This window comes from Limanda limanda, chromosome 11 (genome assembly GCF_963576545.1).
Source record: "Limanda limanda chromosome 11, fLimLim1.1, whole genome shotgun sequence".
Taxonomy (NCBI): Eukaryota; Metazoa; Chordata; class Actinopteri; order Pleuronectiformes; family Pleuronectidae; genus Limanda; species Limanda limanda.
The window spans coordinates 22589037-22613206 of NC_083646.1; the positions used below are offsets into that span (position 1 = coordinate 22589037).

General features: G+C 41.1%; 1 protein-coding gene across 1 annotated transcript in view; it reads left to right on the top strand.

Annotated features, from left to right (window-relative positions):
- The window catches only part of cdk14 (cyclin dependent kinase 14), a 113325-nt gene that overhangs the window by 76779 nt on the left and 12376 nt on the right, over positions 1-24170 (top strand). Inside the window, exons 9-11 of the mRNA XM_061082003.1 lie at positions 5991-6111; positions 10494-10587; positions 22328-22391. Coding sequence (XP_060937986.1) covers positions 5991-6111; positions 10494-10587; positions 22328-22391 — 279 coding nt within the window. The remainder of the gene's footprint in view (positions 1-5990; positions 6112-10493; positions 10588-22327; positions 22392-24170) is intronic.

Here is a 24170-nt window from a genome sequence, read left to right on the forward strand (position 1 = left end):
AAGTTACCAACTACCAGTAGATGTTAGCAGGTGTTAGTGGCTACCAGCAGATGTTAGGGACATAACTTCCCTGAGCACCTTAGAATCATCAAGTGTTTTGGTCTTGTAATCAACGATCCGGGACGAACTTGAGGGTACATCGCTCAGGCTAAAGGTAACTTTGGCTACTGGCTTATTTGACAGTACTGTTAAAGCCATGTGGCCACTCATTAGATCAGACATCATTACCTCTATGCCTTTTTAAACTGAACTTTTTCCCATTTTAGAACATAGGACAAGATGAAGAATACCCCTTGTTTGTTCTACCGCACTGATTAATGGCCACCACCAGTTGATGTTATGGGATGTAAGTGAAATACCTTCAGTTGTGTACCTTAGCGCCATCAGGTGTTTCCGCCTTTTATTCACAAGACAACCTCTTATAAGGCAGGCCCACCACCGGGTGATCAGACCTGGTTGCATGTCCCTAGCATCCTGGGGCCTAGTTGGGATCTTTACTCCTGATCCTGAGTCATTGACTTCAGCGTTCTGCAGTTTGTGATGTTTCTTTTATGCTCTGGAACAGGGCTTGTCCATGGATCCCCAGATCTCTGAGCTCTGATGGTGGATGTTGCAATGAAACCTCCACAGGGCAAACTATTGCTTTCCTGCCATGTTGCTCTTCTTTCCTGTTCAGATGGAGCAAGGATGAAGCAATTGTGCCTTGTCATCTATATATATACTCCAAGTAAGTAAATGGGAGTATTTGAGTCTGAATGGTAAACTTAGATCCAGTGGGTGGGGAACCTCCAGCCTCCTGCCACAGACACAGAGACATAAATAGGTATGGTAACGAGGTGGTGGAAATGCATGGTTTTCACTTCTTCTTAGTATAAATGAGGTAACTGGGAAGAGGCATGGAAGCTCAGTTGACTGAAAAAGAGAAACAAGTGAGTAGTTGGTTGTTTGGTCAGGTGACAGGGCTGGGGAATGTCCAGCCACCAGGCCAAATACAGCTTTGTAGACAGTTTGATCTGGACCTCAAGGTTATTCAAGTACAAAATAATTGACAAAAGAAAGAAAAACGAAAAAACACACAAAATGTGAGAAAAATATAGTTTTTTAGATGTTAAAACAAGCCATTTTGTCTTGTTTTCCGGAAGGAAAACGGCTAATCTCAGCGACATTCCATCTGGAACACAAGGTGTTTACCATCTCAGAATGAGCCTGCGGTTTGCCTGAATGCAGCCTGGAGACACATGTTTCAGACTTTGAAACTACTCAGACATGGAGATAGCTTTGAAAGTGAAGAACACTTAAAAGTATAGTGGAGCCTTTTTGATATAAGGTTGGATGAAGTACTGGCCCATGAATATTAAAGACGTAGTTCAAAAGTTTGGAAAGCACTTATTCACTGTCTTTACAAAAGTTGGTTGAGAGGATCAATATCTCATGTCTGCATGGTTCCTTTAAAGCTGTAGTCATGACGTTGTTTTAGGCTAGATTAGCATAAAGACTGGAAACAGGGGGAAACAGTTAGCCTGGGCCTGTCAACAGTTATTTGAAGTTTTGAAGGAGTATCGTGCTGAAGCTGTTTTTTATCAGGCAACCTGCGCTACACCAAAGACACGGTTCTCATTTACATATCCACAGCATTCATCGACACTTAATCATTTTAATGAATTTTACACAGACACCCGTCATTACCTCGATAGATTAATATGGCACATGGAATTCCAGTGAGAAATAGCAGTGCAGCTTGAAGCAGTGGTAGGGCTCACTCAGAAAAAAGAAAGTGATTCTATTTCAACAAAAAGAGGTTTATATGAGGGTATGAGTCTCGTAAATCGAGGTCAGAGCAAAAGCGTCTGAACCATAAACTGTTCATACGGATGAACAACTTGACTTGCTCCTATCCTTAAGCCAAAATATCCTGGATTTGAAATGCTGCCATCTTACCTCTCGGATGTCATTTTGAGCCAGAGTCTGCACAGTGGCGATTAGGGAAGCGAGCCACATTAAAAAGGTCATGCAGATAAGGGCGCTCGACCAATCACGAGTCAGTCGCTGTCAAATGTTTTTTCATAGCATTAAAAAAGTAATTAAAACCGAACTTACCAAACCATCTTCAATCGATGTGTCCTTTGACTTGATAGTTTCTTCCATGTCCTATCCACTAACATAGAAGAGGTAGGGTCTATGACATATACTTGAGCCAGCCACCACATGGTGATCAACAAGTTTTGGCTTCAGTATTGGGGAGCCGTCTTGTCCTCCATCTTTAAATTCAGTCTATGGTGTGAACCTATAGTGTCGCTCTCCGGTCTGATTTTTACTTTGGCCTACAGATGATATCACGCTAATTTCCCCTGTGTCTACAAACTTGTGACTGCAACAAATAGTGCCTTGTGCTACATGTGTTTAGGAGGGGTGGCAGTGAGTCAGAATTAGTTCAGAATATGTTTTCCTTTTCCTCCGGGAAATGATTTCAAACAACATTTAAATACCTGCTGGCAGCAAACTGTCTGACTCCCAATCTGCTGCCTGGTAGAAGAGGAGGAGGAGAAACAAGCAGGAGCTACAAACTGCCGGTAAAATCCAAATGAACTTCAAAAGAACACTGGGCTGGTTCCCCTGAGGAAAGAGACTATTTTAGTCCTTCTCTCTATCCCTGTTCATCCTGTCTTACTCCAGTTTCCAGCCCACCTCTTCCACTGTGAAGTATATTTTGTTACCCGTGTTTGAGTGTGGGATATTGATGATAGTGAAAAACAAGAGACCCGTGAGCAGTGTGTGTGTCTGTATGTGTGCATGACTCTATAGGTCAGGTCTTTGAAGTAGTGCGCTTTGGACTTAGTGGGGTTGGGGGGGAAGGTCAGTAGTAGCGTCCACAGCACTGTCCCTTCCATCTAACTTATCTAGCGAACAACAAGGGGATCCAAATGTCAGAACACATGAAAGACACCAGAACAAGCTCTGCTTCTCACTATGAAACAATCAGTATTTGAACCACTGTTTCTGTCCGGCTTACATTGTTTCTTTACGTAAATCGTGGTCATAGGCAGTGTTGTGCGAGTTCACACTTAAAAATAGAAAGCTATTGACAATGATAATATTGATATCATTATGAATTTGTTGCAGATATTTGATCCTGTATCTGCATCTGTATCGATTTATTCATGAAAACGCCTCTCAAGTATCCCTGATATACATATCCATGATGCGTCTGAACTGCTGTTAGCATTAGCCATGCTCACCTGCATACCAGGCGCTTTAAATTGGTGCTTTAAAACAAGAGTGAACGACACTATTTTTACGCTATTAACTTTAAAACACAACAGTACAATGAAAGTACAAATACAAATACTACAAAAACACAAATGTTGGAACACTAATGCAATGTGTTAAAAAGTTTTATAACGATATTACCCTAACGATGTAATAACCCTAACAAAACCCATGCAGTTACTTATTCAAATCACGCCCATACAAGATAACAAATTTCGTTTTGTTTTAGTAATTTTGCGTATAAAATTTAGATACCATCTCATTCTGTGATCGACACTGACGTCTGTTGCACATTGACCTCCTCTAACCTACAACCATAATATTTGTCATGATGCGTCATTTCACCCAGACTCTTTGCTTTGTTCCCTTTTACTCTGGAATGCAGTTGTCTATATTACAAACAAGCCAACCTCCTACTACTGAACCTTGTTTTATGATGAGTATATGTTGTCTCCACTCACACACCACCCCCATGCATACACACACAGAACTCCTGCAATGGAAATGATAACCTCTCAGTGTGAGCGCATTGATGGTGTCTATTCTGTGTGTGGAAATTACAGGGCTTGGCCTTGATGAATTCTGTCTGAAACCCCTTTTTCTCCCGTGGGTGTTCAAACACAAGGAAATGTTAAATACCCCTTCCCTCATCTCATTTGTTCTCCTCTGTGCTCCTCTTCCTCCCACACACAGGGGACTAGCAGCAGGGCAGGAAGTACTTTTTCTTTACCAAGCTAAATGCTTTAATTAAGCCTCTCTGACCACTTGGGAAGAGCCAAAGAGGTAATGCCATCAGCCTCATTAAACCTTGCTGCATCTGCACTCTACTCTACAATTAGCTGCCATGGGAGGCACCAGATACTTAACTAATCTGCCTTTGTGTTGCTGCAGAAATAAATGCTAGAATGGGGTTAGAATAACCTAGAAAAGCTTGTGCATTTATAAAAACCCTGGAGAAGGTTTTGAAATTCAGCAACTTTGTGTATTTCACAAAGAGAGTTGTATCCAGCTGTCTTATCACCAGGGATTAACCACGGACTAGTATAAAAAAGGGAAATGTGTTAGGATTCACAGAAAGACTATTTGTGAAGAACACAGTAGGCAAACAAAAGGTGGATGAAAGTCAAGAAAGAGTTATTGACAAAAAAAAAATTTGACAGTGAACAACAAGACCAACCAAACTGAAGTGTGGGCGCATGTGTTGAATGGGTGAGTAAGTGGTTGTTCTTGAATGAGGATCAGGTGCATGGAGGAGTCGGGTGGAGGAGCAGGAACCTGGAGCCAGGCCCAGCCAGCAGCACACATTAACAGGGGGCAGAGCAGAGAGGACAGGAAACACACACACTATCCAACCAGAGTGTTGGCCAGAAAAAAAAAGCCAAAAGTTCACAATACTAAAGAATTGGGTCTGATTGATTTGGATGGGAATTATGTTTTTTGTCCTTTGGTTCACCTTTTCAACTTAAATTTCTTCTATTGGGTTTGAATTTGGAAAAGCAACAACAGAATGGTCACAGTTCAATGAACAGAAGTCAGTTCAAAGATAGGACAGCAAAAAGTAGATATTAATATGATGCCTTCAACATGGATTTTAGAGATTGCAATAATTAGATATTTAACAAGAATATTCAGACAATTAAGCTTTTCATCAAGCAAACATCAGACCTCCAATCATCAGCTGTGGATTGGTGCCCTTATACTAACACCTTATATTTCTGGGATTAACTCAACCTCTGCTCCGCTGATTCTCTCAGGTGATACAAGTGATTCAATTGATGACATTTGCAGTCGATATTCAAAGCCGTTGGGTAATGACCTTTCCTTTAGCGCCACCTGAGGGCTAAAATTGCTCCTAAACTTTAGCATAGAATAAGAGGTGATAATATTAGGAATTTTAGTGTTGAGTATTTTATAATTCAACAGATCTCAGTTCAATCATAAGAAAAGATGGCTCTATTTTTAGGTTCTTCCATCAGTGCCTGTGTGAAGTAAAAACATGCTCATTCTTTCATCTTTGGTTCATTGAACTGCAATATGGGACTTAAGTAGCAGTCAATCTAAATCCTGAAAATGATCAGGTTTTGACAGAACAAATAAAGCTGAAAAAAAACATTAAAGGTCTATGGAAACGATTTTAATTTGAAAAAGATCACTGCAGGATGTGCGGTCTGCTGCATGACAACAAGTAAAACTGCTCCACTTATTAATGTGCAACAATGGTAAAAAAACAAAACAGACCAGTACCATCAAACAACCAGTATCCACATCTGGACCTGTCACTACAAATGTGCTTTATTCGTGCTGGAGTTCAGTACTCCACTTTGCTGATGAAGCAAAGGATACAATTTTAAAGTGATGATATTTCATTTCCATGAAGTCAAAGGTCAACATCACTGTGACAATAACATATTTTTGGGAAACTGCAGCTCAACTGGTTGGTGGAGGCAGACAAAGGCATTGTTCTGTAAATAGTATTTTTTATTGACAGGATTCATCCGAAGTTTGATTGTTTTAACCAGGTTTGACATTGTGGTTTGTCGTATTGTTTTCACTTGGTTAGTCTGTGTTTGTGTGTGTCATCATCAGAAGTGAAAACTGGAAAGTCCTGTGGTCCTGGAGACAAAGTAGATGATACCAGGACCTTAGCTCTCTCCAGCTTTCTTCTCCCAGGGAGGTCATTCAGTGATCACACTTTCTGATTCTATGCTGTTGTGCTCTCCTAGGACTGGCCAGAGCCAAGTCGGTCCCCAGCCACACCTACTCCAACGAGGTCGTGACCCTGTGGTACCGGCCTCCAGATGTCCTGCTGGGATCCACGGACTACTCCACCTGCCTGGACATGTGGTGGGTACTCCTCACCTCTAATCCAGAGATCTGCTCATACACTCATTATACTCATCACTCTTTGTGTAATAAATCCTTGACTCATTCAGATCTAACCATTAAGATTTAGATCAGTGTTTTCAAGGGGGAATGCAGAACAAATCCTGAGGTAGAAAAAAAACTTATCAAAACCCACTTATCTGCATCTCACCCGGACTTAGGCCTGTATTCTCCTTATTATGCATATAGTAAAAACCTGTTGGCAAGATTTGGTGAAAAATAACATTGGTGTCGAAGGGTGACATTTTGAGTGGAGTACTGCTATGCTGTAAGAGGAAACAGATCCCAGGGTAACATGTTTTGTATAGACAGCTTTCAAATGAAGCCACAAAGCATCAAAGCTATTGTGACATATGGAGACACATCGTAAGTTCTTTAAGACCCAGAACCTACAAATATTTCCAATGGGTGAATGTTGGATCAGGCACTGGCTAAAAAAAAAACTGCCATGTGGCTGGCAGAACAAAAATGTATTTGTTCTTCAATAACTGTACATAAAGGACGAAGAAAAAACAGCTCCTTGTGGCTGGCTGCAGTATAACCCACCCTCCTCCATGTTAACGGATGAGACAAACAAAGACACAACATAAACTATATCTAATGTCTATTGTCTTATAGGGAGAATTCGTACGCTGGTACAGTCTCTCTTTGGTACCATATAAAGTGGTTCAGATCTTGGTCTGCATCTCACCTTGCCTGAGACCCACAGATTTAAGAATTGCATAATATTATTTGCAAAACGTTGATATTAAGCAACTTACAAATTGGTTGGACATCATTTTTAGATTGTGTGTGTTGAAAATACAGAAAGCTAGTCTTCAATCCAGTTTGGAATACAGTTCAATTCATGAACTCAGTCTGGTAAGTAATTTAGAGACCCCCCTCTGGGAAGTTAGATGTGAGACATGTCATGTTGGGTTAGTACATGGAGTGAGAGGAAGGTTTCACATCTTAGTGATAATTAACTGTTTCTCCATGGGGGGGGTTCCTGGTGCTGTAACAGTCATAACATTATTTTGAGATCCTGTTATTGTTGTACTCGCACACAACTGGTCACTAACGAAGGAGTCTAATGAGACAGAGGACTAAAGGACTGAGAGATTGTGCAGATCTGTTTTACTGCCTTGAGAAGAGGGAGGGCGGATATGATGGAAGACAGGTGAGGAGCTGCTGACCTTCTGAAGCACATGACCGAACAGAAGCTTCACTAAAGTCAGTCAAGTGTGATCGTGCTCAGTTTAATGTACTTGTTTAGTTATGGTAGGCTGCTCTGCAAAACATCTCCAACTGTAAAGGTTATATAAACGATATTCGCTGCCACTAGATTTCGCACAACAACGCAGTCTCTTGGAAGTTCCTGGAAGTTGTGTATCTTGAGGCAATATTTGTTTTTTTGACATTCTGCACGTATTTCAGTCAGAAAAGTTTTCCCGGAAGGTTTATTTTAGTTTACGGAGCTGTGCAGCACAGAAGCTGTATTTTTCTCATGTATTAGTCATATTTAAGGCTCTAACCACCACATTACTGAATGTTTAATCACAGGATTGCATCCTTGATTTTATTTCTTTATTTAATGTTATCATCTCAGAGTGAAAAGTCTTGCCAACAGTTTCAATGTTGGTTAAGTAGGTCAGTCATCGGGACCTGCTGTTGAAAATGTAGTTAGCATCGACCGTTATAACCCCAGGCCGAAGCAATGTTTGAATTATGTTGTAAGATTGAGAGACAAAAGAGAAACTGTTCAGACTCATTTCAAGACGACTAAATGACAACTTGAGTATTTTTGATGCTTCTTGCTCCTCCCTTTTGGAACGTGTCACCCAGTGCAACAGTGTGGATGAGTTCGCTGGGTTTGTCGGCCAATAATGGAGCTCTGTGTCAGATGAATATCATAATAATACATCTGGCTTTGGATACACACACACAAATATCTGTTAATAGAATACATTCATTGTTGGTTTTGTTCTTTTTATGTCATTCTTTTGAAAATAAGCCAAATATACATTGTAGAGATGCTCTATCCTTTCTCTCTGTTGAGCCTGCAGAGTAATCACTCAGCTTGTCTCATCACAGATAATCAGGGAGGGAGGGACACCGAAGATTAATAACACATTTCACAAGCATAATTTACCAGTGTACCCAGCAGCATGAGCTAATGATCCTGATGATAGTGTCAGAATTTGAAGAACAAGTAGAATTTGTAGATGAGACAAAGGCAAGTAATGATGAAATTAGGTCTCCTTTTTTCGGCATTGTCCCAAGTAATCAGTCATACGTCTCTATGCATGACCAGGATACATCTTCACTTGTAGAGACTGGGTGTTTTTGCAATGTGAATTTCTCTGTTTGTGCTATTTGTTTGTGCAGAGGCTTTCCAGTCCTGTCACAGATCTCCTCTCAGTAAACTCTGCCGCCAGCAGGAGGGTTCATTATCTGTCTGTTAGCAAACTGGTCTGTATTTACTGAGGCTAATTTACTGTGTGCTAAATCTTAACCAGTGACAGACTGGTTTACTGAGAACTTACAGTCCCAGCCCCTCTGACACTGTATTATTATTATAACAGTAGGGTTCAACCAAACACTGTGTGTCCAGATTAATAAATGCATTGAGCAACGTGAACTGAATTAGAAATAGGATAATTATGTCAGTAATATCCTGCTAATGAATAGTGAAAGCTGTGTCTGTCTGCCTGTCTGTGTGTGTCTGTGTGTCTTTTGGTTTTCTCAACTGATGGACTTCCAACTTTGACTAATTGGATTTTTATCATGTTACTTTTGTCAGGTTGCAAATTCATCATCTACTTTATGTTGTTTAGTACGTAGTGACTGATATACTATAAGAGTGAATTGGTAGACATATCTAGACCTGTATGAAAATTGACCTGTGTTCACCCTCACGTTCACACTTCAGCTAACAGAGTTGTTCAGTATGTTCCAGGAGAAATATGGAAGCTGAGGTTACAGCCGGGTGTTGGAGATGGAGGGAGCGTTTTCATTCACTGCAGGCTTCAGTAGTTCTCACATGGGCAAAGTGCAGGGGGATGTATTTTGTAGAATGTATTTCTGGTGATCTCTCTCTCACCCTCCCCGTCACATGTCTAGTGTTTGACCTCAGAGTGTGCACTGAGCAGGAAAGGAAAGTCAGGAAGGAAACAACAGCATGAATGAGTTCTGACACACACACACACACACACACACACACACACACACGTCTGTACCTCTATCTTGAGAGTGATTGGCATTGACACTAATTGGCATAATGCATTCCCTAGCGCCTCACCCTAACCATCCAAACTAAATGGATAACCCTAACCTTAACCCTATTCTAACCCTAAAACCAATTCTTCACCCTCAAACAGCCCTTTAAAGAAGTGAGGACCGGCCAAAATTTCCTCACTTTCCAAAAATGTCCTCACTCTGTAGGGTCTATGCTTAAAATGGTCCTCACAAAGGTAGAAGTACAGGAACACCCACACAGACAACCTATATACATACAGTTTATATTTTTCACTTTCTCAGTTGTGATGGAAATTCATATTGAGATTTGAAATAATGGAATTGTTAGACTGGAGTTGCTTTTGAGTCTTTATATTAGAAAGCTCTGCAGAGTTTACACAACAAGCACGGGTGCTCAAAATGGAACAGCAAGTTCAAAAAATAAAGGACTTATACAAAGAGGCGTTTCATAAGACTATATGAAAAAAAGACAAGCCAGAACTAATACAAAGAGATGCTTCATAAAACGTATATGAAAAAAGACATGAAATCATCATCTGTGTCTATCTGCTGTGTCCGTCCCTGTTTGTCAAGGTCACAGCAATGAGGCACCTGGTCAGTTGAATTTTCCCTTACACAGTCTAACCTACTCTGTTTTATTTATGTATTTATTTTTTGTATTAACCTGTATTAACCAGGTTAGTCCAATTTGAGATTAAACAGACAAACACAGATTAATAGCATTAAAACTTGATCATAAAACAATCATATACAATAGATTTTTAACAGAGCTTTGAACTTGCTCAACGTTGCCAGGTTTTGAAGCTGAAAATCAGTCTGTAACTTATTCCATATGCTGCCATCAACCTAAAAGCTTTCTTTCCCAATTCAGGCCAGACTTTAGGAACAAGAATTCAAACAAATATGAATATCAAACCAGTCTGTACTAAATTTCACTTAATAATTATTGTAATAATGATACTATTGCATTTGCTGCTGGAAATCCGAATCATATATCAGAACAAATTTAAGAAACCACCTGTTTATTATGGACATGAATGAGTGGAATGCTTCAGCTGAGCCTGTGTGAAACAGGAGGTCTCATTATGTGTCACTCTGTCTTTTAGGGGAGTGGGCTGCATTTTCATTGAGATGATCCAAGGAGTGGCTGCCTTTCCGGGGATGAAGGACATCCAGGACCAGCTGGAAAGGATATTCTTGGTGAGTCACTGATGTTGCCATGCCTAAGTGTGTGTGATGTGTATGTATGAGTGTGTGTTCTGCTACAGGCGTCTCAGAAATCATCACACTCTGCAGCTTGCTTCAGTACTGCCGGGCCTCCTGTCTCTCTGTCCAACAAGGCTGAGACTGAAATACAGTTGGAAATAAACATTTCACTAAAGATACCATAATGATGAAACATGCCCTTATTATCCCTGGTTACAAATGGAACCAGGATTGGCCCGACTGAAATTGACACAATTTCAGAGGCTGCTGCTCCATCCTGAAAAAGAGCAGACCACCTTGTTGGCTAAGTACTAAGAAATGCTAACTTCCAATATTCAGGAATTTTTTATGCTAAATGAACATTTAAATGATGATGTTTTCAACAGTACTCAATTAGTATTGACGGTCAAAGGTTTTGCCTCAGAATGCAAGGGATCATTTTGATTTAACTTTGGTTACTTTGGCTACTTTGGTTGTATTTGTATTACTTAAAATAAAATGTATGTTTAATCGGAAATATCAATCCTCAACTACAGGTCTTTGTCGTAAAGCTTTTAATAGCGTCATCTTAGGAATCATTGCCATTTAAAAAATGGCAATAATTCCTAAATATGTATCCGCTGATATATAGGAAATAATTTGCTCCCTAATATACTCAACATGAATAAATTGTAATGGATAAAACCTTCCTACGTCTTTATCCTCCTTCTGCTGGCAGATCTGTCAGCAGAAGTGTTGATCACAGAGGAAGTGGTGCCAGCGTGTGAGCAGATTCAGAAGTAGTGTGGAGCTCAGAGCCCCCCCACTGTGGTGATGTAGGAACAAGATGTGCTTCTGCCTTCCTTCTCCCTTAGTTCTCCTAGAACATTGCAGTAGGTTATGTGCGACATGACAGGGCTGCCATGTTACTGGCTGAAAAAGAAAATAAGGTTCAAATGATTGGGTAATCAATTCATATATGTTTAGCTGGCACCGAAAACTTATATTAAATGAATCAGCAGGCTCTCCATATATTTTATCATTTGCATTAACTGTTCAATACAATATTTTTCTTAAACTTATTTAAAAGTGCAGTACAAAACAAATAAAATAACATACATGTTAATCACGCTCCAATATTTTATGTGGGATGTTCAAATCTCACCTGGACTGTGAAACCGGGTTCCTCTTCCCATCACCCACTAATGCCTGGGTTAGGATGTGATAGAAACATCATGAATCATTCCCTCCATGCTGTCTTGTCCCTGAGGTCCATGCTGGAGTCTAATGATGTGTTTTCGTCACACAAATTATGCCCATTAATATAAGTCAAGACTCATTTGAATTCTACAGTGTACGTATAGGCACTGCAGGTTTATCCATCTGTGGCCACAGTCTGTTTGCAGCAGGATGTCACACCACGTCACAGAGTAGCCATGTTCTCGGGAATGTCGCTTCCCTGGGAGGAAACTTTGTAGTTTTGTTTGTAGCACAACTTCCACGATGGTACCGAGTCAGCGGGGAGCCAAATCCCAGAGGAACATGGCTGGAACGATTTTGGGGGCACTTGACTGATGAACAATACAGGACAGTTTCCAATAAGTAATTACATTTATGTATGTATCTATCTTGGATGACTAGCATTAATATTTTAAAGTCAAGTGAGGTCTCATGAATCATTTCATCGCCTGATCTGCCATCTCTCGACATAATTCCGTCTCCAATCTCTTAATTGAAGCAGAATGTAACAGGGCAGACATAATGGATTTATATTCATAGGCTGGAGGGGCCTGAATAATTAATTCAGACAATTACAGAGATGAGAGTATGAGAGGGGTTTTACCAGAGAAAGAGTCAAGTATGGAGACAAAGCATGTTCACATTTGGCCTCTGGGTTGAATGCGAGAGATAGAGAGTGGAATGAGAATGAAGGGATGAGGAGCGGTGAAGGGAGCCCTGCAGGCAGGGGATCACTCACAAAGCGCAAAAAAACTAGCAGAAGGAAAGTAAGATGAAGAAAAACACCTCTTATTGATTGTCTCTTATGCCAGAAGGGGAAAGAGGGACTTCCTGCACACATCTACAAGAGCCTCCAGCACTAAGTGATCCCAGCTCCACTCCCAGACGCAGACACACCAGCCTAGTGTGAGAGAGGGAAGAAGCCCAACAGTGGGATGGCCGCTGGCCAGACTCACAATGAGGCTCAGCTGCACGTTGCTTCCCTACAGAGGCTTTTCAGTTTGTTCAGAAATATTTTTTTCTGCAGGCATCATGGAGGTTCACTGGAGAGTTAGATACGAAACAGCCTGAATACCTAAAGAAAAACCTGGAGGAGCTGATGATCCATTCTGTGGAAGTCATAGTGACTGTCACATGCTGATTGAGCAGACTATGCTCTGTGTTTTGTTGGTTTCTGCTGATGATGCTGGTAAAGGGTAGTAATGAAAACTCTGCTTCTGGAAGAGTGAAGGCAGCGTCCCAGTAGGATGAGTTGCTTGTGGTCTCCCCAACACCCCCACTAGTATAATGTTATATAGCCAAATCATAATGTTTTTATATACACTTATAGTAGGTACTGACAGTACTTTTAAAATAGTCTGTATTTATTTAGTGCTTTCCTAGTCTTGATGACCACTCAAAGCTCTTCACAGTACACCCATACACACACGCATTCACACAGTGCATCTATGTGCAGCACTCCCTCTATCATACATCACTCACCCAAAGCTGTCAGGGGTAAATTGGGGTTCAGTATCTTGTCCAAGAACTTTTTAGTACTATTTATAGAGACTGGGATAGAAGCGCCGCGCCTCTGATAAGGGGAAGACCCGCTCTCCTCGTGGGCCACAGCTGCCATGTTTGCAATCCTTTAAAACCCAGTGATATGATATGTATTCACATTTCCTAATCCCATTATAATTACCAAAAATGTTGACATTTTCTGAACTGTATTCATCTAAGACCAGCTGAAATAGATATTTCAGAATCAAGATTTAGAAAAAAAGAACAATGCTTCAAGTTTAAATATGATAAATAGCTGTCACATGACTGAAAGATACTTACAGTGAAATCAAAGCTATCAGTTATAACTGACATTCTAATTTAATCTTGATGAAAATACTGCTATTCACAGGTTTTTCCTCGATATTCACTTTTGTTTGTAACACCACAGACACATTTTATCTTTCTGTCTCTGCTGCTCTTTCTGAATCACAGTCGTTGTGTTGTGTACTCAGCCGTCAGCTCGAGGTAAAAGACAGATGAATATGTTAATGTAGAGACAGGCTGCTTGGTAAGTCAGTGTGTGGTTACAAAACAAGCCTGCTTGTCAGAGTTGGCCTGATGTTGACATTTCCATGCCGGCAGCTCTGCGGGCCTGTGTGTCTGCTGCCTGGCTGTCAGACGGGTCAGAGTTTGGATGCACAGCCTAAGAGACTCATGTGAAGGGCACCGTCAATGAATTATGCAGAGTCAGGAGCATCTCAAAGGCCACTTTGTTTGAAGAGAGGAAGAGAAAGGTCAGCTTCCATCACCGTTTGAGAGGCATCCTTCCAGGAGCTGGGTCGGCATATTGAACAATGCCTGCAGAGCTGGAATGTCAAGAGGTGGCCTGGAGTTTTTCTGCGATTAGCAACACCTTCAGTGTAATGGAACGTTTGCGTTATCACAGATATCACGTGGTCTGTCCGCTGGCAGATGTCTGGGAAATTGTGTGCACTGAATAAGTGATAAGTATCTGTATGTGATCATCACCTGCTCTGACCCATAGGCTACATTGTGAATGTTTCCAACAGCCATAAGTTCACTACAGAAACTCGTTTTATAACATTTCACAGCAGATGATTTATTTTAGTTTGATGTGAATATACAACTCAAGAATAATCATCGTTCATTACCCTGTGTGTGCGGAGCAGACGGCAGACGCACATAGTACACACTTTAAGAGCAGGTGTTAGGCTGAGGTCTGCTTGCCAGGACCTGTATGCTTGTTAATGTGCACAGCAAAATCTCTATATCCAGAGTGTACGGTATGCTGAATCCTGTCAACCTGCAGATGATGGTGAAAAATGTAGGGAGGTTTTAACTGGCCACAGATACATGTCAAAATCCAAAATATCCATAAATGAGGCTTCAATCAAATATAGCCAAAACACTCTCTGAGCCCTCTATGGGTCATCACCCTCAGTAGCACAGAGGGATGTCACAGCATTGGAGATCTTTTATTTAGTATAAGTCATGAAACTGTGGCAAGACAAATTAGACAATGGTAACTGCCACAGTCTAAATAATTTAAAGAAAACACTGCAGTGACGTGCTGGATTGGGGTATATACAGTGTGCAGGGAATGTGTCTCCAAGCCAATGCTGTTAATTGTATTTGCTTATTCTGTAGTAAGATACCATCCATGTTGGTAACATAACAGGATAACATGACCGGAGGACAACTGAAACAATTCATATCAACTTTCATCTTTCCACCGATTATGGAGTATGAAATCGTACCATACCGTAAATAACTAAAAACACAGAATGTCCTTTAGCTAGAGCCGGCTGTTGAATCATTAGTACTCAAGCTACTGTGAAACCTTTGTTGATCAAACATATAAAACAGTCGCTGTAGGACGCGGCTGTTAAACACAGGCTTTTGAATAATATTGTTGGTTGAAAGCTGATGTGCACTGCGGTAATCACTGCATGTTTCTCATAATCAAACTCCACTACTGATAATTACCTTGCAGTATAAAGCTCCATTTACATCAGACTTATTCCTCAAGGGGTGCTGGGCTGCAATCTTATAGGTAACATACCATTCAGGGATTCATATCCTGTCTGAAGGACGCAATCCTCTTCTTGAGTGTTGATTACAGCTTCAAGTATTCTGTATCTTTGCAGTCATTAGAATTCTGATGATTAACGTCCTGTCCTGTTTGACACCTTTTGCTTTATACGGTGGATTTCTCAGGAGGTTCCTCCCCTATGAGGGATTTTGATGGATACAAACCCATTCACACCAACTTCCAGTTCTGCTTACACGTCCACACAGGGAGACAAAAAAGCAACACTGACCTTTTCCTCCCAATCCTCCCTTCTTGTTTCCATTAACAATTTAACATCAGATCAGGCTCCTGTGGCAAATGGATTAATAAATAATTCCTCGAATGGCTTTTCTCTTTCGGTCCAGAGTTAAACCCTTTTTTAACAGGGTAAATTTCCCATCTGCAGTATCATTATCCCTGACAGCGTTAAGGCTGTGCTATTGCCTGGGCTTATCGCCGTTCTGACAGCAATGCATATGCCCATCGAGGTGAGCCAGGTATAAATGCACACTTTTATAAATTCAAAATGTCATTTCTAAGACGAGTGCTGGTGTCTTGAGTTATTAAATAGTGGTGGGTTTTCCACATTGACAGGTGTAAACATGGCTTTATTATTCTCTGTACTGCACTGGTTTCTCTCGCACAAACCTTTTAAGAATGTCTGTGAGGATTAAAGCCGTGGTGGTTGAGACCAAGCTCATTCCAGCTGGTTAACTAGCTGTCAGCACTCCGAGGATTATGTCCACTGGAAGAGCTTGTATGAATATGGACGGATCTATCTGCAGGAAATAGCCTGTCAGACAGAGGTGTGTGTGTGTGTGTGTGTGTGTGTGTGTGTTTCTATTTCTATGCATTTATCCACACAAGATTCACTCGTTGGCTAAGTGTACCTAATCATAATAATCTGACTAGTATAATGTATTACTGTAATTATGTTTGCAAATGGCTTATGGCACAAATACCTGTAATTGGGTGCCAAATATTAAAAGTAATGCATGTGCCATCCTGTATGTTGTTGTGCCTTTACTATTGCCTTTTTCATTTAGTTATAACAATAACATAGGAAGACACATGTCTGAGCAGCCAATCCGAACAACATGATTGACTCAGAAAAGAGAGGGAAGACAGACAGACAGGAAGTCTGTTATGCCCACAATCTTTACAGGGACTTAATGTCAGTAAGAATTCACTTGTGCGTTACAGCCTTTTCATTCAATGCAAATTCATTAAAGGCACAATGTTAATTGTATGAGATCATCAACAATTACTTGACAAAACTAGAATGGTACCAGAGCACATATATCTCCACCATAGTCCCCTTGAATTTAGTTACGCCTTGCTGGTATTTTTTTTATTGTATTAAATAATCTTGAATCAATCAGACCTGATAAATATTTTACCTAAATTCCACTGGCATGTCCACATCTACCCCAGGACAAGACAAACCGTGGACCATGTTTAAACAAACATTGCTGGCAGCTGTAAAGCCTGCTTTCATCATCATTTGGTTTATTAGACTGTGTTTACTTCTCCTCTCACAGTTGATAAAAGGACCAAAACATCAGTAAAAACTAAGTATGGAAAGAGGAAGCTACAGCTGCTCTGCAGGACTGTGTTAAGTACAAGGACTTGGACATCCACACTAAGGAATATACATCATCAGTAACAGCATGTCACTATTATAATGAATCTATCCAGAGCCAAAACAAGGTCCTTCAGGTGACAAGGGCATAGACAGCTCTGCCAGAGCAAAAGTGAAAGCTGGCACCAAGGAGGCAAAGCAGAGACATCAGCCGAGACCGGAGAGAGATCTCAACACCACCTACTCCAAGGAGATGTGGCAGGCAATCCATAACATCACAGGCTACAAAAGAAGCAGCGCCCCCACAATATATGAGGTCATGTTGCCAGCTGAGCTTATTACATTTTTTACTGGCTCTGATCTCGTCAACAAAGAGTCGGCTGTAGAGTCTACTCCACCTCCAGAGGACCTGCCACTTTCAGCATCCACAGCGGATGTGAGACAAGTCCTCTTACTATAAAGTAACGTCCAATAGCCAATGTTATTGCTGACATTTTTAATTACACAGCAAACTGTTCCCACTTGCTTCAAGACAACCGCCATCATTCCTGTACCTAAAAAGTGTCTATTTGATCACCTAATCAGTTATATTAGCAAAAGGTTACTTTTGAGTCTCTCAGAGGTGCAGATCAGGACAGCTCCTCTGGGTGTACATTCTTTTTCTTGCCACCACAGATATCGGACTCCCTCACAAACAGAACCCGGACCGTTCTCATAAGTAGTCACACCTCATTGAGTCTACACCTCAGAACTCCTGTGGCCAGACCTCCCTCAAACTGTCCACCCACGACAGCCGTCCTCGACACGCAGAGAACTCTGTTGAGAAGTTCGTGCATGGCACCACTTTTAGTGTCAAGATTACAATTGATGTGATTAGAATTAATATACTGGATATTAAAACTCTGGCAGAGTGCTGCACAGAGAGCAACCTACCTCTCTATAGGTCAGCAAATAAAGAAGTGTAAAGTTGACTTTAGACTCCGCCCAACAGTCGCCTTATATTCAATCAAGCTGCACAAAATTGCATACACGTACATATTAATCAGTTCCTTAAATTTGGCAGATTTTCTCGCAAAATAAGTGAAAATATAACAAAATTCTATATTCAAGAAAGTGCAAAAAAGAAATCCACCCCCTTATCTGGATCTGCACCAACATGTAATTGGTTATTTCATTTCCCATTCCCTATCCTCATCCGTCAAGTAGTTTTTGTATAATCTTGCTTACAAACAAAGAAAATTGACAAAATTAAGTTTTTCAAAGAATCAAACCGGACTCATCTCAAAACCAGGACAGAGTGATTCAAAGCACCATCGTTGTTTTATCCCTCCACTGATTGTCTGTGATGATGGTGAGATGAGGTGTCTGTGCAGAAGAGAAGACAACAGCCAGAGTCTGCCCTCTCTGCCTCTGTCTGGCAAGTTACAGAAGTATCCAGACTTCAGAGCAGTTTCCATTTCCTCAGGCTGTGAGGCTACTGAATCCATCCTCCACACTCCAACACAAAGTTGACTTGATTATTTATTCATCGACTTATATAACTTATTTTTGGAAGTAGCACAAAAGGACTAAATCTGTCATTTTGTTACACAATCTTTTGTTGCACACTGGTTGCATAGTGAACATTTATATGAAGTTTGAATCTTGTCTTAACACTGTGGACACAATACCTGTAAAAATAATACAATTTAATGTACAACGTGTGTTTTACTTAGTTTTTGCTATTGTCAAAATATCTGGATAAAAGATAAAAAACAATATCACCAATATCTGTAGCCATATAGACAGCTATCTTAAAAAAACTCTTTCTTTGTTGTATTCTTTAAAAAAAAGGCCTTCAACAGCTGCCGTGGAGCTTGGATGCTCGGTGCAAAGACCCATTTCCCTCTGTGGAGAAGCCTGTTTATTCCGAGTACGAATCTTAAGCCAGTGCACATGCGAGCTGATCTTCTCTCAGGGGAGAGCGAGAGCCTGCTGGGGAGAAAGATAATGCCATTTCACCGACAGCCGCTGTGTCTGTGACATGACCATCCATCTCCTGTAAGCCAGACTGGATAGTCAGGGCTTACTGGACACATTTCACCGGCTCACAGCGGGAGACAGCTGATCCACTTGGCCGTGGTTCTGATGTGTTTGACCCCTGCCCGGAGGTGACCCCAATCTGCCTGGCTGTGACCAGAGCTGGGAGAGACAGAGGGGTGGCACTGGGATTGTTTGGGAGTAGGGAAGAAGATGAAAGGCAGGGTCAGCATTAAGAGTAGAGGTAAGAGTGTGGATTAGGCAGGGGTGGGATACGGGGTCAGTGTTTGGAGTAAGTAATTGATCTGTGTTGAAATGACTCCGTGGTGACCAGGTCATCTGAAACCGACTACCACATGTCCTCACAAACCTTTTGACCATGTCCCTGAGCAAGGCTGCTGTGTCTTCATGCTTCAGAGCCACCGATATTATACCTGTTCTGAGGAGGTCTCCCAACATCCCTTTCTCCATCAAAGGAAACTCTGTGCGTTGGTCAGGAGTTTACATTACCTTTACTTTTCAGATTACTTAACCTGAACCCTAGATACCTCCTCTCTCCTCGAGGCAGCACAACAGCGCCTCCACTTCCTGCAGCACATGAACATCAAACCTGAGTTTGTTAAACAGCTACATCTCTGTCTGGTGAGCCTATGAGGACTCCTTCCTAAAGATGGGATAGTATCTGCATCACATTATTCGTTATGAAGCTCCTTAAGTCACTGAGATGGGTCTTCCCTTACTGAGAGTCCAGATCTGATGAATCTCCTACCCCCAGGAAACAAGTATGTATATAAATACATGGTAAGAGGTTCCAGTTTAAAGGTCAGACATGTTTGTGTCTGGCTTGGTGGGTGGTCTGTAACATAGCTGCTGGTGGGGGGGTCAGAGTATGTATATCCATCAGAATTTGCTTATAAAGCTCAAGGTCATGACCTGTGACCTTTCGTGAAATCCCTATGCGGCAGGACGTTCTCTGTTTGATCTCTGTCTCTCCAAACACTCACACATGTTCTGAGAGGAAGACACTCAGCCCTTCCCTCCCTGAGAGACTGCCATGTCATCAAATGTTCACCACAGTCGTGTCCTACCATTAAAAACCATATGAGCTCTAATATAACACGTTATTTGTTTTTGGAACATTATCTTTAAAAAAGCCTAGGTAAGGTCTTTTAAATTGTGTTTAAGACTTAAAAATCCATTTAAATGTTAGAATGTCAGTTCAGTTGAACCTGAAAGAGTTTCCTCAGGCTGGTGCTGCTGGTTCTGAATCTTCCCTCCACCTTGCACTTCCTCTCTCCTCTTTAAAGGCCACTGAACTGTCCCATTAATAATTCACTCACATGCCCGATCTTACCTCCGTCACTCTGTAACACTCTGTAACCTTTCTTCCTCCTTCATAACTCATCCTCCCCACCCTAGATTCACCCGACCTCTCATGGTCCCGCTTGTTAAAGCTGCAGGTCTCGTAGAAAATTACGTTCACTGCATACGCATATGTAGAAAATGTATCTTAATTGCCACTGGATTACACAATTACACATGATGATGTGTTGTTAATGAAGTTTAATTTGCACAATCAGGGTAGTTGCTTTCTGCAGCGTCCTCCTGCAGTATGATATCTACCTACTTCACAATAATTAAACTGAGTTATTGAACCGTAGTTCATGTATTTTAAGGCACTCGCAGCACAACCTGCTCATTGACATTTACCATAAACATGATCTTTCCTTAAGCTTAATCAGAGTCTCTGGTGTGACAGTTATGTGCTGTTAAACAATCGAGTGTGTCATTCATTCAAAAAAGGAGAAAAATTCAAGTAATGATTGCGTTTTCATGAACCGAGTTTAGATGTAGAGTGGATGAATGTTATTTCAAGGACACAAAGTAAATGTTGGACAGTCAGACAGATTCCTTCATCTGTGATCTCCAAGTCCTGTCCTTAAAAAACATGAGTGGTAAAACTTTTTTTTTTAATGAAAAATTGTTGAAATAACTTTTTTTTAAATGACTGAATCTCCTTGACGCTGTAGTCATTTGATCTTCCTCTTTCTTGCCATAATTATAGACTCTCAGAACTGGAATATTGGACTTTTTAAGAGTGAAGTTCAGCTGAAGTTGAGCTCGCCAATTAAAATCTTCTTCATCCGGACTGATTTTTTTGAAGTCCTGCAGAGGGCCGCCTCATGGTGCTGTACTGCCCTCTGGTGGTGCGTTTGGTTATTACAACAACCATGACAATATTTGTTTAAGATACAAGCCAACATAGAACAAGTTAAACAGGCAACGGATCTTAAACGGTCCTATAGTTTCCAACATTGAGATTTAAAAAATGGTTTCACTAATGCATTTGTAAACACACAACCCATCATCTACTCAGAATTAATTTTTGAACATGGTCATTTTTAACTTTTCAAATAGGGTATTTTCACTTGTTTAATATGGGCTGACAGGGAAACAGTCACAGAGGTTAAGGTTAACCTAGAATAGTCCATAACAACCCACTGCCTGGATACTTACCATTAACTGTGATTCCCTCAACTGTTGCTTTCATCATAATCCTGAAACTGTTTCATTCAAAAGTTCCTGTAACACATCTGTAACATCCAGTGTTTATATACATTATCCCTTAGCAGAAAGTATAAATCAAACTTCCCTTCTCAGCTACTCTGTTGGAGTTACTGTAGATCAGGTCCCACTGCACAATCTGGAAACTATTATGTTGCTTAGCAGTGATGGATCATGTCGAAGGCATGTCCGCCGCTCTGGGTTGTGTCATCATAAACCCGGGGCGTGTGCGTGAGAACTCAGGCAGCATTTCCATAAAAGATAAACTTATCAGGAGGACTATTGCACAAACAACGAGATGTTTTTTGAGCTTGAGTTTCACGTTTGTCGTATCATGCAAATCATGGTGAAAATGGATTTATTGAAGGGACGGCACAGTGGTGCAGTGGTCAGCACTGTTGCCTCAGAGGTTCAACCAGAGATTGTTTGTGCCTCCGTGAGGTCACTCCACATCCTCCAGCTTCCTCCCACAGTCCAAATTAGTGGTTAATTAGTGACTCTAAATTGCCTGTGGTGGGTTGTTTGTCATTACACGTCAGCCCGGTGATCGACTCGCTTCCTTTCCAGGATGTATCCCACCTCTTGCCCAATGTCAGCTGGGATAGCCTCCAGCCCCTTATACCTCCCTGTGACCTTCAGAGGTGTAGCGAATGGATGGATGGATGGATGAAATAATTGTAGTGGCTATGAACACGTGGTTAACTGGTGCTGTGAGATTTTCCCAAAACCCCACTTGTCCACTTCCCTCTCTCACATTCCACTCTCTTCCTCAGGTCCTTGGCACTCCATCTGAGGACACCTGGCCCAGTGTTTCTTCCTTGCCTCACTTCAAACCAGGTGAGACCTTCTGAAAGACACAAACATGCTTACTTACATCCTTACTTCATGGAATTATCATCAATTATTCATCCCCAGAGAAAAAATTGAATAATGGTGTAAGAAGTAGCATGGTGCCATGCTGCTTTAAATGCTCTGTATGAATTTGGAGCTTACTTAAAGTTAAACATAACTGTTGCATACCTAACTTATCAACTGCCATGCTGTTCTTAGTTATGTCATTTTAACATTTAATTAAAGATTTAAAAACTGAATATTGTATGTAGCCTTTTGTGGAAGTAATTGGTGAACATTTTGGAAAAAAATAGTATTTAGAGTTGAGAAAGAAAAATGTCCTCGAAGAATCTCTTGAACCCGAACAGGGAACACCTGAGGTATCTGCTCTATTCTACGTCCTGTGATCTATCAGGTATTTCATTATAAACTCAGTAACCTGAGCATCACAGGCAAGCAATGGGGCAGTCTCTCTCTCTGCTCCATGTTAATGCAGCAGCAGCATCAGGAGTGGGGATGGCAGCTCTGCCAGGGTAGCCATGCCCTCTGGGAGCTCATTAGGGCTTTTTACAGGGAACATGAATAGAGACTGCAGATTAGTGTTGGAGCCGACGGAGGGAAGAAGAGCTGGAGAGGAGGAGAGGGGACAGGCGAGGACGGCCATAAAGAGCGTTAGAAAAATGTTGCGAGGCAGCACAGGGCTATGTGACCCAGCCTCCTATCTCCAGTGGCCAATTAGGGACCAACTGGGGTGACCCTCGTGGTCACACACATACACAACACATACAAATGTAATCTCTGGTCCCGTGGCCATGCAGACAGTTGGCTCTTGTTAGCCTCTCACACACTGGGTTGAACAGATGTGCAGCTCTCTGGGCTACACACACACACACACAAACACACACACACACACACACACACACACACACACACACACACACACACACACACACACACACACACACACACACACACACACACACACACACGGTATTTGCCTTCAAGCATTGCATTTGTTTATATGGTGTCTGCAGATGTGATCTTGTTTTTATCAACATACACAGAAAGAATGAGATGATCAGGTTAAATGTAACCACATGGGGGCTTTCATAAAGCAGCGTAAAGCTTCACAGTGCAAAGAGTATAATCAAGCAGGGAGATCATGAAGGATTGTAACCAGAGGGGGAGAATGATGAAATACTTATAGTAACAGAATCATAATCAGCTGGTAGCTCTTCAGAGTGAAATTCCCCGGAGGTTACATTATGGTAAGAATAAAGGTCATTCATTTTTCTTTAATTATCTCTCTGTTGTTTAATTATTATTCCGAGGCTAATTTCTGAGGACATGCAAGGAAAATACATTTTATTGTATTTCTAAGTATGTTTTGTTCTTGTTTATTTCTTATTTTTGTTCTTAATGTAACTGTCTTTGGTTCTTTGTTACATTTCATCAAACAGCTTACTTGTTTTTTTTGTGACCAAACTTCATCCAAAATTAAGAAGGTCAGATTCTTAGCTCCATTATACATCACAATACACAATTTACTTTTATCTTCGAATCTTCTATTTGAATGTACTTCAAACACACCTAGGGAAGGACAACACGTTATGTAAGGAAAGTGCAAGGAGGAGTGTGTTTATCAGCAGATCATTAAGTTTCTTAATGGTTTTGCTGATGTCCACAACAGGTGGCACCTTTAAATTGTTAGATAGTTTTTGACTATCAGCACTGGCTTTGGTGTGTGGTGCAATGAAATCATCAGGTCATGATGACCCCTGACCC